At 37.0% G+C, this 12,249-nt stretch overlaps 1 protein-coding gene across 4 annotated transcripts in view; it reads left to right on the top strand.

Annotated features, from left to right (window-relative positions):
* The window catches only part of LOC123706761 (protein spire), a 28,870-nt gene that overhangs the window by 2,058 nt on the left and 14,563 nt on the right, over positions 1 to 12,249 (top strand). For all 4 annotated transcript variants that reach the window (XM_045656168.1, XM_045656167.1, XM_045656166.1 and 1 more), the window contains exons 2-3: positions 6,736 to 6,773; positions 11,822 to 11,954. In XM_045656168.1, coding sequence (XP_045512124.1) covers positions 6,736 to 6,773; positions 11,822 to 11,954 — 171 coding nt within the window. The remainder of the gene's footprint in view (positions 1 to 6,735; positions 6,774 to 11,821; positions 11,955 to 12,249) is intronic.

The following is a 12,249-nucleotide window of genomic DNA, read 5'->3' as shown; positions in this document are numbered from 1 at the left end:
GCTTTTCACATTTCGATAGGTCAGCAATGGTCAAAACAAACGCAACAGACTACATGTTGACACCGTAGCTAAAATGTTGGTTGCAAAATTTAATTTAAAGCAATGATTTTTACAACTGCGTTTTGAAAGAAACTTTGAACTTGAGCTTTTAAGGCTGCTTTCCGCCACCTAAATTCTCAAATTATTTTTATGGCTTAACTTAATGAGATGAAGTTTTGATTGGTTTAGATTGTTTTTTTTGCTTTGAAAAGACTTATTAGAATTTTAAAATGTTGATAAATGTTTATCTATAATTTAATTTTGACAGATTAATATTAAATTACTTGGACTGATTTGGAATTCGATTTAACTTATATTTATTACAATAGAATTTTAATACGGTAATAATAAAAAAAAAGCTTAATTTTTTACACACAGTTTCTTTGTCGTACCTATATTGGTAACTGGTAATACTCGTACTGGAAATCTTAAACGTTGGCGACCTGGCAACCCAAAGCACTCGTTATAATATGTAGTTGAAAAACTTTATTTAAACTTTACTAAAACGAGTTCTTTTAATTGTGCATATTCGTGTGCATTTTAAATTGCGTAATAATACGCTGTCTTTAAAGGCATATCTTTTTTCGGCACTAATCGCAGTAGGTATTTCAATGCGCTATCAGCCACCGCCGACCTTTGAGTGAGGTATCATTGATTTAAGAATATTTGCCTATCGGTAAATAGAGTTACCGATATTGAGACTTTGGTTCGAGGCTTGATTTTATATTTTGCGTTTATCTTATCAATACGATGTGACGCAATTTAATTAAGTATAAAACATTATGAAAATAATATAAGTGTAGGTAAGTATCTAATAATAAAGGATTATCTTATCAGCAGTGTGAAGGCAACGGTCGCCGAGCATTGAGAACTGATATATACGTCGTAAAGAATACAAATTACATAGGAAACGTCACAAATACCTTCAACAAGTATATAGCCCTAACATCTTGATTCTTTTAGATGTAAAATAACTTTCCAAATAACGTGGGTCGCGAATTGCGATACTGAACACGTCATCGATATCAGTTACGGAATACATCATTTCGCATTAATTGTCACCCGAAGGTTGGCTGCTGTTGTAGGCTACGTTTGTGCGTATGTCGCAATTCATATACCGACAATATAATATTTATACATTTACATATGTGTATGTCTTAGTAAACCTATGTTGCCCGCGGTTATTCGTGCCACTACTCACAGTGTATGGATACAAGGTATTCTCTAAAAATACATTGCTTAAAGCCCACAGCAGCCTCCCTATAATGGCCGTCGGGGTGTCTATGGGCCTTCTAGCTACGGTTTGGCTGACCAAGAAATTGCGGAGTGCCCTCTTTGATATCCATAGAAAATTCACCGTACTGCCATTTGTGAACCGACTTCGCTCACGCGTCACGGCCTCCTAACAAAACCCCTGTATACTCGCTGTGTCTATGACTTTGTTTTTGTTGGAATAAAAGTACATATAATCACTAATCAAAGGATCTGTACCTGCGTGACCGACCGTTTCAATTTTATTACGAGTTTATCACCACTTTCACCGCTTTACATGTTTTAGATTTTTGGAAGCATAGGTGTTGATATTAAAATAATTGAACAAAGGTCTAATTCATCATATATCAAATTTAACAACACATCGATCATGGTCATGGAATCAGTGATAACGTGAGATGCGTTTTTATTGGTGTTTTTCCACTAAAAACTTGCTGTTTTCAGCAAATCGATTCAAATAAAATGAACGAACGATTCATAACTTGAATTCGGCTATATTTTCTGGGCCACGTTATATCCCATACGACCAACGAGCATGCATCGTGAATGTCATGATAGTGAATGAGTAAGAGTGAGGTATGTCAGGACCGTAGCGAGATGAGATCCGTGGGTCTCTGCTTATCCCTTCGGGACTATTATCCCGTGACATATCCCATGTAATTATTGCATGGGTATTCATTGATCAATATCAAAGACAATTTCGTTTAAAATTAAATACTTGAGTGGAATAATGTAGATATATATTTTGATAAAAGATATAGCATATAAGTCTGTCGCGAATTCTTTTAAAAAGGAACACTTTCGTCATATATGATATTTGTGTAGTTTCAGATGTTAGCGTTTATTCCTCATTTATTATTAATTATTCGATTTTATTGGTGGTTACGTGGGGCATTATGAGTTACGAATGAGTTATCCAATACAAATGTTTTATTTAGAAGCAGTGAATCCTAAGACAAGCTTTATATTACGCATAGATTGCATTTTACAAATAGCATAATGCATTTATTTAGAGCCATATATATATTAAAAGATACTGGTTTGATTTGGTTTACTTTATTACTTCATTCGGTGTTTTCTTATATTTATTTCAATATTGTTATGTTATATTAATCTTTATTATAGAATGTGCGTTAAGTAAATTATTTTTTTTGGACACAAGTGAATATCTAAGAGCAAAATTGAGACACGAGAAAAAATACGTAATGGGACTCACTTGAACTTTCACGGCCATAATACGGCCTAATGTGTATAATGTCCATACGATTAGTTAAAGAGAATTAATTGAGTCGCAGTAGTGTCAGTGTTTTTGACGATCTGTTATGTGAGTATTAGTCACACGGCGTCTGTTACGCGTGGGGAGTGCTTGAGGTGAATAAAAATCATTTACGAGCAACTAAATGCTGTTACGCAACAGTTACGCATCCGTCGCGGCCATCGCTCTTGCAATGTCAATGTCAGTCTTGCTGCCGCAATATGCTTCGATATTACACGTGACCAAGTTTCGCTAACAATACTCAAATCTAAAAGATTTTCTACTAACATATTCTATTGTTTTTCGTATAACTGACGTACGTATATTTAAACATATTTGACCTGCCTGGACTTTCTTGCCATAAGTACACTGAAATATCACTCTTTAAGCGAATAAATGACACATCATAACCATGTATCGCGTGGGTTGGCAACGTCTAGGCAGTCGACTCCACCGACGAACATTGGGCCTACGTATATAATTTACGGTGGCCTTTTTGTCGTGACTGGACTATCCCCCTGATATAAACAAACAGTCCTAATATAAAATGAATGTTATAAATAGCGCTAAGTGTGTGTGAACTCAACGTCAGCCCAACCCAAGCCTTCGCTGTGTGCACATCAGCCGGACTCACTTTTCCCACGCTCCGCTCTACAGAACCTATTAAAACCTTTTATTAAATCTGCGGACAATCGCTCACTTGTAATTTATGGTCTTTCAGTGCTGGTTTGGTTCAGCGTAAATGTGGCCTTTGTGTATATAAAAGCCTATGTATTTTTACAAGTTACGACGTAATTAATAGTAAGTATTTCTAGTAAGTTGAATTCCACATTACTAAACTTGGCCTCAATTTCGTTTCGCCTAAATAAACCCGATCTTAAAAAAAATACTCCTAATTATTAATATTATTTTAGTTTTTAATTAGAAATACAATTTATTTTTACATCATTTTTGTTTCTACTCAACGCGAGTTGAGTCAATCTAAATCCGATTAGTAATGATATAGAAAAATATATATTATGATATGCTACATATAATTGATAGGGATTTGTTGTTACAACAATGGTAATGCAGTTCGCGGAGGAGGGTCGTCCCGTGGGAACGCTCCCAGGTTCCGCCCCGTGCACATTAGATCTTGGATAAGGTAACATTAACGTCTATTTTTATATGTCATTAGTACTGAATGTTATTCACGTTAAACGACATTTTAATAGTTCCATACTTACTCTTGGATTCAATATATATAGACTAAATTATTTACGGACTAAATCAAAATACATACTATGATGCTGGTCCATGAGCTAGCATAATGATGTGTTACATGCACAATAGTTGCCTCCTCTGCTTATAGCAAAAAGTTCGTGTCTTAATTCAATACATTACACTTATAATAATACTATTATGCCCGTGTATATTATATGTAAACAAAAATCTAGAAAATGTGTGAAAATGAATATAATTGTTTTGCGGCTTGCACACATTTGCATTGCACGATAAAGACGAAAGCAATCTTGTGTGTTATCATTTCATACATAAACAGGTGAATCCGTTTGAAATAATTTCTGTACTAGAAATTCTTGCAAAATTGGCAATTTAATGTCTGGCAAGCTCACATTGCTTAACATTTAAAATGGTTAAATTGCAGGTCTGTGTTTGTTGCCAAAGCGATGCGTCTGCGATAGCGACACCATCCGCCCGGAACTAGATTTCTTTGTTTATATTAAGTAACAACACAATTGCCGTTCATGTGAAATCCATCTTCCGGCTCTAGTGTCTTTTCGTGTCGCTTCTATTCAAGAAAATGTGCCAACGAATGCCGCTGAGAAGATTCCTTCGACTGATTTATGTCACCTCAAAAAGTAGACAGCTCCGGTCGAACTCGTGACTGTGGCCGAAACCACAACAATATGTCAGTAGTTCGACGATTGTAATGTGCCAGAACTTGCGGTCGGCCGTCAGGCACATCGTGGATAAGTAATGGGCGGTCATTTTACGTCAATAATTCAAGAGAGAGCAGTCAAATAATTGCATTGAGCAGGTTCCCAGCGTGTCTGCAGGCGGCGGGTCATAATTAGCCGTTGCGGCCCATACGCAGAGAAAGCCCGCGTCCTATATTTCCCTGGCACTCTCATAATTGACTTTCGAGCCTCTGCCCGCCGCAGGCACGACGAGCACACATCATCCACAGCGTTTTAAATTCAGCTGCGCGTCCTTGCAACGCGACCTCCTGCCCGTGTTGTAGTTATCTTATCGTGATCTCAAAATTAGGTCAACCGACTAAATACAATATTGTTCTTATTAATCCGTGTATTCGTGTGAACCTAGTTACGGTTTTCAGTTGGTACTAATGTTCATTCGCAATAGGATTATTTTTATTTTATTTAATTGGACGATTCACGTGTGGTTTTTCGCGATTGTGAGCCTCATCCGTTCAACCTTGTAATTTTTATTTAGCGTATGCTGTCATTAGTCACCAATTTGCGATATCTTATACGACAAATGCTGTACTGATCTTGTCATGATATAACGTGTCTAAGAGTGTCCAGGGCACAGTGAAACCAGTTTAAGCGATGCTTCGAAGCTGAAAGCTATCAAACGCGTGATATTTGTGTTGTTATAGATTTCCGGCGGAAGGTTTTTTCTTTATTGAAAGTACGTCCACAAACTTGAATTGACAACTATGAACATTAATCCATTGAACTCTTCGTAATCGTATATGTATACAAAATATGTGATAAATATATATATGATGCGGATATTTCCGCCCACTATTGCAATACTGAATCATTTTGTGATATTGTATTGATAGTTTTCGCGAAATCATAAGTTATTCTTTACTTCAGCCTTGCGTGTAGCATGACCGCTCTATTACGTCGTTTTCGTTGCAAAATATGTGGCAAGAAACCGATAATTAGTAGTCGTGTCGGCAAGTAAGTGAATATACTATTACACGCTGTTAATGCATTGATTTTTTATTATTATTATTGTAATTTCACCAAAAAGTATTGGATATTTTAAATATCTTTGATCACATGAGCCGTGCAATCGATTGATTTAATTTAAAATCACTATGAAAACTACCGTTAGAAGATTGTTATTAGTTTGTATAAACTACACTACTTTTTTAGTTAGACAAAAGTAAAACTCAAAAGCTTCTTCGATTGAGAACAACACCAGGGTGAGCGGGGCACGGGTTCCGATAAACTTGCATAAATAGTAAGCAAAACTCGTATATTTTAATCGTTAAAAGATTTGAATAAAGTCCGAAAGGCACGATACCATGTTTATAACATGTGTGGTCGTTGACCCGTCGGAGGATGGCAATGAGCGCGGTGTCGCCTGGTTGTGAGCATAATGCAGTGGTTAGTAGAGTGGAACTGAGCGCTCGCTACATACATTGAGCAAATGGCCATGGGTTTGTGTAATAGGAGACACCATGCCTGCGCTGCCAATGCTGTCAATTGATTCAATACTGTTCTGAATTGAATTACATTTGATTTTCCTCCCCACTCAGGTTGTGGAATCGAAATTTCTTACTAACTACACACTTGTCTATAGGTATTATGATTTAGGAACTTAGATACTATATCAACTTAATACTTTTATTAAAAATAATATCGTATTGAATGATTTTAATTATATAAATCCACAAAATCGTCACACAACGACCATGCTAAAATACAGATTTAAAATAAAAAGCCAGTCTGATATTTCAATTACCTTTGAAACATTGTAAGGGTGTAATACATTGGTTACACCAGTGCCATTAATAATATTATATATATTTGCAATGTAAGAGTAGGATAAATTAAGTCCCCATCGCGTATTCTGTAGTTATCGCAAGATAATAGCTTCAATTGCCTCGTTTAAAGGTCTTGAATGTGCACTAAATTCGGCAGGTGTTTTTTTAACTTGTATGTATTGTATATGTATTCAGGGAATGCAGCATTCAGCAGGTACACAATATTTATTAATACCTTTTGAAATATCATTATTTATACGTTTAGAACTCAAATTCCACCTGCTACAGTGTCCCGTGTTTCGAAATAAAATATTATACATCACGGCTCGCGCTGATCCTCGTACTATATATAAGACACGTGTTTGTGTCGAATGCGTCAAAAATGAATGTTTATTACACATAATATAAAAATGGGTTTTTGTTTCAGATGACAGTAGCAGGCCTAGAATTAAATCAGAATATGAGGTTAGTAAAACTCTATTTAAAACTATTTTTGAGCAAACACTCCACAAACACTCCGTTATTACCTTACTTAATATATACCGATAATGGTAGCGATATGTACAGGTGCAAGTCTACTGGTTTAGGCAAAATAAGTGCCCAGAGGTGTGTTGGACCTTGCAGCACCGTGTTATCTTGAATTTACTTCAAAGTACTTTAATGTGGAATATCTTGAGAACAGAAGATACGAGTAAAACAACAAAGTGGAGCACTTATTGGTGGGAAGTAATTGGTGCGAAACAATGGAGAACGTCGCAGGAAATGTAATGGTAACGGCCGCGGCGGAAGTTGGCGGCTGTTGCTGCGAGAAACACGTTGTGTAACTGACTATAAGCAACAATCTGCGCCTCGGTGACTACTTACCGATGGTAGGTTCCTTAAAACTCCAGTTTCATTCGAAGTACCTGGTGAAGTTGTTTCTATGGATAACGATCTGAGTTCAATCGCTCTGCTTGCGGTAAATGAAATATAAGCCAACCGATTGCAGGACTGAAAACGAGTAAGGGAAATACGGTAGCGGTGAAGTCTTTTCTACGAGGAAGTGTTGCAGTATTAAGTATTCAATAATGTCCGATGTTAATAACCCTGCTTCTTGTAATAATTTACTTCTGTTAGGATAATACATGGTATGGGAGATCATTACTCTCACATTAACATATGTTTTTGTTAAATTACATTACCTACGTCATTAGAGGCTTAAGCTGTTAGCGGAATATTATGATTACAGTGGCGCACATTGAGCCCCGCTTATAATTCAATAAGCTATCCATCATTGGCTCGACATCAGCCACAGATTGAATCGACTCGTATTATTAGGGATACCCGTTAATGCCGGCTTAAGTATTTAGTGGACACGTTTTCAATTTGTGTCATATTTGAGCGGTGCCTCGTCATTTCAAATAACTGGCCCGCCCCGTATGCAACGGGTAGGAAGAAACACTGCAATTAAGTATTAAAATAACAATAGTCTTTCAAAACTAGTCGTATCTGTTGCACACGTTTTATACTAAAAGTAAGATTGGTTATCTCCTTACAATCTCTATGTAATACTAGCATATTCGATAAGCGATGGGCCACGATCCGACGTGACCAATCGGCCACTATATCGGTGCGCTGATTAGCCGCGTCTCATCTAGCATTTGTCTCGGCGGCTTAACTATGCCAATTTCGGTAATGTCGTTATGCAAATGGAAGAGTTCTGTTAGATTAATAACTGACGTTACACGGTTTATAGGCTTTTAATTTCTATATTATTGGAGCCCGGCTTGGAACGCATTTATAAATTTCTCTACGTTTTACATAATTTTACTATTAAAATTCGAACATTTAATGTATGTTTATGAGTAATATTAATAATAAAACGTGCGTGTAACTAGCGTATGTGCGCCAGCGCATGTGCGGTTACGGTCAAGGCCGAGTGCGTGCAAGCCAATGTACGCCTAGCAATGTAATCGTCAATAATTTTAAGAACTTTTGAGCGTCTTTGAATTAGCTATTGGCTTATAGTAGTTTCGCTTTATAACATTGCCAAAACCGGTTTAGAACCTCCTGTGAGATTAAGGCCAGTCAATAAAAGTTTATAATTCGCTATAGACATATCTCATTTGTTGGTGGCTAATGTCAGTTTAATTGAGAACATTTGTCTTAGAACAGGTTGCTGCTTGCTCAGACCAGCAGAAGGTCAGGTGATGCCCGATGCTACTAGTCAGCTGCTGTTATATTTGCAAAAAGAGATCAAGTTGCCACTCAGCTGCTTCACGACGCGTGCCTCAGTAATGCCCTCTTTTTGTGCGACAGCTGACAACTGGAATGCACCGACTGCCACATACCTGCATACGATTGCAATTATGATGAATACTTATTGTTTGCAGACTCCTCGCGTGGCTTTTGGGTCCTTTCATTTTAATTTTTCAACGTCAACATTGTCGAAGAGTGAGGCAGTAATAGTAGGTATCGGTTGACACAGTTATTTAATTATATTTAGCCGGGCTGCTGGAAAAGGAATCGAAATCGAAAATAGCAACGTAAGCTATCAATTACCCATATATATTGTGTCGTTCGGGTAAACTCTCTCTCGTGGAATTTGTGCCGACCCGCCCCGCCCCTCCGCAATGATCGCAAAATTCTACACGACCCGATCATATTATAATAGCACGGTACAGGTTTTTTATATGTTTTCCGAGATGGCCGACGTCAACAACAGCTCTCGCTAGTAAATCATTTGAGGCTTTGTTGAAATCGAAGCTCTTTAGTTTCAGTTACGTTCGAGTACAATGTCAACAAACCATTCTATTGCTTGTAGGTTAGACCATTCTTTCTCAAGCAGGGGGTCCAGTTTGTTTTAAAAGGAGGTCGCAGTCTGTTGAAATATAATCAATCTAAAATGTACATTAAAAATATGTGTTTACTTTTTTTTTTTTATAAAATAGGGGGCAAAAAAAACTATATAACTATATATTTAATTCGTTAAAAATAGCGCGCTATGTACATATTATTATAATTCAATTAAAATTTTCATATGATTAATCTAACCGTTAGACGTTAATGTAACTACATATTACTTATGTGATGATCGTTACTAAGATTCTTATGTTTGGTTTATTTCCTGCCTTATCCATTTGTATTCGGTGTCATTAGGAACGTCAACTGTTGCGCCCTTGTGGTCGGAATACAGATTTGTGTAAATTCAAAGTTAAGTACTTGTTTTTTTAGCAATTTATTAAGCAAGGACTTGTTGATTTGCTTACACTTTTACACTTATTAACGCTATGTGTCATGTTGTATTTTCTTAATAACTCATTAATAATAATAATAAGTCTTTGGTCAATGTGAGTAATCAGCACCTAGCCTCGATTTCTGTACCCCTTATTTGGACTCGTGCAATTCTTTTATGTCTTATACTAAAGTAAAAGTTAGAATACACTTTTACTTTCGTTTATCGATTGGCGAAAGCTTTTTAATATTGATCTTTCAAATATATCATCGATCAATTGTAAACTTTATACCGATTTTTTTTTTATAAAAGTCGCTGCTTACAACGATATACCCATTTCAGCTTTCATCTTATAAAAGATTTGTTTAAATATTTATATATTAATATATAAGGCAGTGGCCACTTGGAGCTTCTCCGCGTGGCTTGTAGACATTACGTATCACTCGTGTAGTGCTCGGCTTTCGTGGATAATAATTTTTTGTTCCTTCTTAGGATAAAGATTTAAACGACGCACTGAGACATCTTCACATAAGCCGAATCATTTCAATTGACATATCTAACAAATAGCAGAGGTTGCGAGCAAACAATAATTGAAGGAAACCAGTGGCCATAGATTACTTTTGAGATGATGAGCTACCATTTTTTGGAAAGGAGCTTTACGAGATAGTACTGTTTGCGCAATCCGTCACTTGAGAATGTAAACAGTGCCATCTCCAGTTTAGTTCACTGTTTTGATACAAATAATCTTAATCTAAACGAAAAGATGATAAAATGTATTAAATTTGTAACTACAAATGTAAAAAGTAGTACTGCTCAAATAATAACGAAAAAAATACTTTAGATAGAATGCAGCTGACATTAAATCAATATTTGTAGTGCAAAAGCGGACTATAAGAGCGATCTGAGTGGGGACTGATTTCGAAGGAAGTTTAAAGAATTACATATTTAGACTTTGGCAAGTCAATACATTTACGGCAATATGTGCGGAAAAATATTGATATCTTTAAAGAGAAAAGTAGCCTTCGTAATTATACCACTCGTAATAAACACAAAATTAGAGCACCAACCTCAAGGCTGCATAAAACGAGTAATTCTTTCCAAGTCAATTGTATAAGTTTTTTCAACGAAAGCCCTAGACATATACAAATGTTGTCAATAAATAAATAAAATCGTGCGTTAAAGAAAAGCTACTTGCTAAGGCCTATTATTATACAAATGAATATTTGAACGATCCTAGTGCTTGGATTTGAATTTCTCCAGCATAAAGAGGTAGCGCGACTGAATGTCTCGGCTTCATTTCCAGATTTGGGGGCGATCGTCAATATCCACTAATGTAAAGTGGGAACAAGCCGTGATCCATGTGGTATCAAATTATTTCAGTATAATTCTTATTATTATGATTTTCATATGTAGCCAAGTTCACATTTAAATTGTGCTTGTGGCGGCGTCGAAGCGTCGGTCTCTCCCTAAAATATGGCGAGGGTGCCGATGGCTGGCCATGCGCCATACTCGTGAACGGGTGCTGCTTGTGGTGACTGGTGAACTTGAATTCGTGTATGCGGTGATGTTAATTATTTTGACTACGTATTTGCGTGTTGTTCCCAAGAGACTGTATATGCGTGCTACTATTTCACCATGCCTCCTGCTGATAGACGACAAATCTTTGTGTTTAATTTATTTTATTATTATTAATTACTTAAGATGTCATGCGGAACATGGTGTAATGGTTGCATCTCCTTACAAACATTGTGTAAAACGATTTGTGTAAGCGATTAAAAAGAGTGGCGGAGAGTTTATTGCCAGTTCTTTCCTTCCTACGCCCTTCATTTGAGAACTGGCAGGAAATGTAGTATTAGAAGCATTTGGCGTAATATATATTTCTTTTTTAACGTTCATAGGTGTACATTTTATTTCCTATGTGAATATATTTTGATGATTTGAGTGATGGAATTTGTACCGAGCTTCATATACCAGAGGTTTTGTAAAATATTGACTAACGGGTACATAAAGTGGAGAATAACGAAGCAGATTCAATTTTTTATAATGGCGTTTCTTTAGCTTTAGCTATAACTTGGCGTAGCGTTTGGTTGCGTATCTGAAACAACACAACAGGCTGCATATTTGCATACAATTGAGTGTTATCTGACGCCTCTTGCCTGTCAGTCTCTGTTACTAATACTGAACCTAACGCACCGCCAAAACCACTTCTTCGTACTAAGTAAACTGCGCTTAGCATTTACGCATATTCTATTGCACCTATGTTAAATGCCATATGTATGAGTGTTGACTTACGTTTCAGGTGGTAGTGAGCTTGGGGCTGGTGGTGTACCGCGCTCTGGACCACACGCACGGCGATGACGAGGAGCGACTTATCTCTCCCGACCTCGAGGCGCTCATCTCCGACATGACTCTCTCCAACGGAAACCTTACCGGTAAATATACGCAGCACACACGGGGCTACATTAAAATTGCCTTAACCCATATCTTGATTAAATAGACAGTCCGTCGTCGTGCCTGCGCACTATCAGGTACAAAAACTAGATGAAAGTACGGGCCCCTCATGTTTGTTACTGCTCACAATGGCGAGGCACCTTACAGCCACCGCTGAACTTTCCCCTCGTTGACCTTTCTCTCTGTTCGCGATCTCTAACAATATCGTGTCAAAATAACAACGCTTACCCCCACTTTTCACATCGGTTAACCGAATACAACGTGACCTCTGACATA

Source organism: Pieris brassicae, chromosome 3 (genome assembly GCF_905147105.1).
Source record: "Pieris brassicae chromosome 3, ilPieBrab1.1, whole genome shotgun sequence".
NCBI lineage: Eukaryota > Metazoa > Arthropoda > Insecta > Lepidoptera > Pieridae > Pieris > Pieris brassicae.
This window is presented reverse-complemented; position numbering and strand designations above follow the sequence as displayed.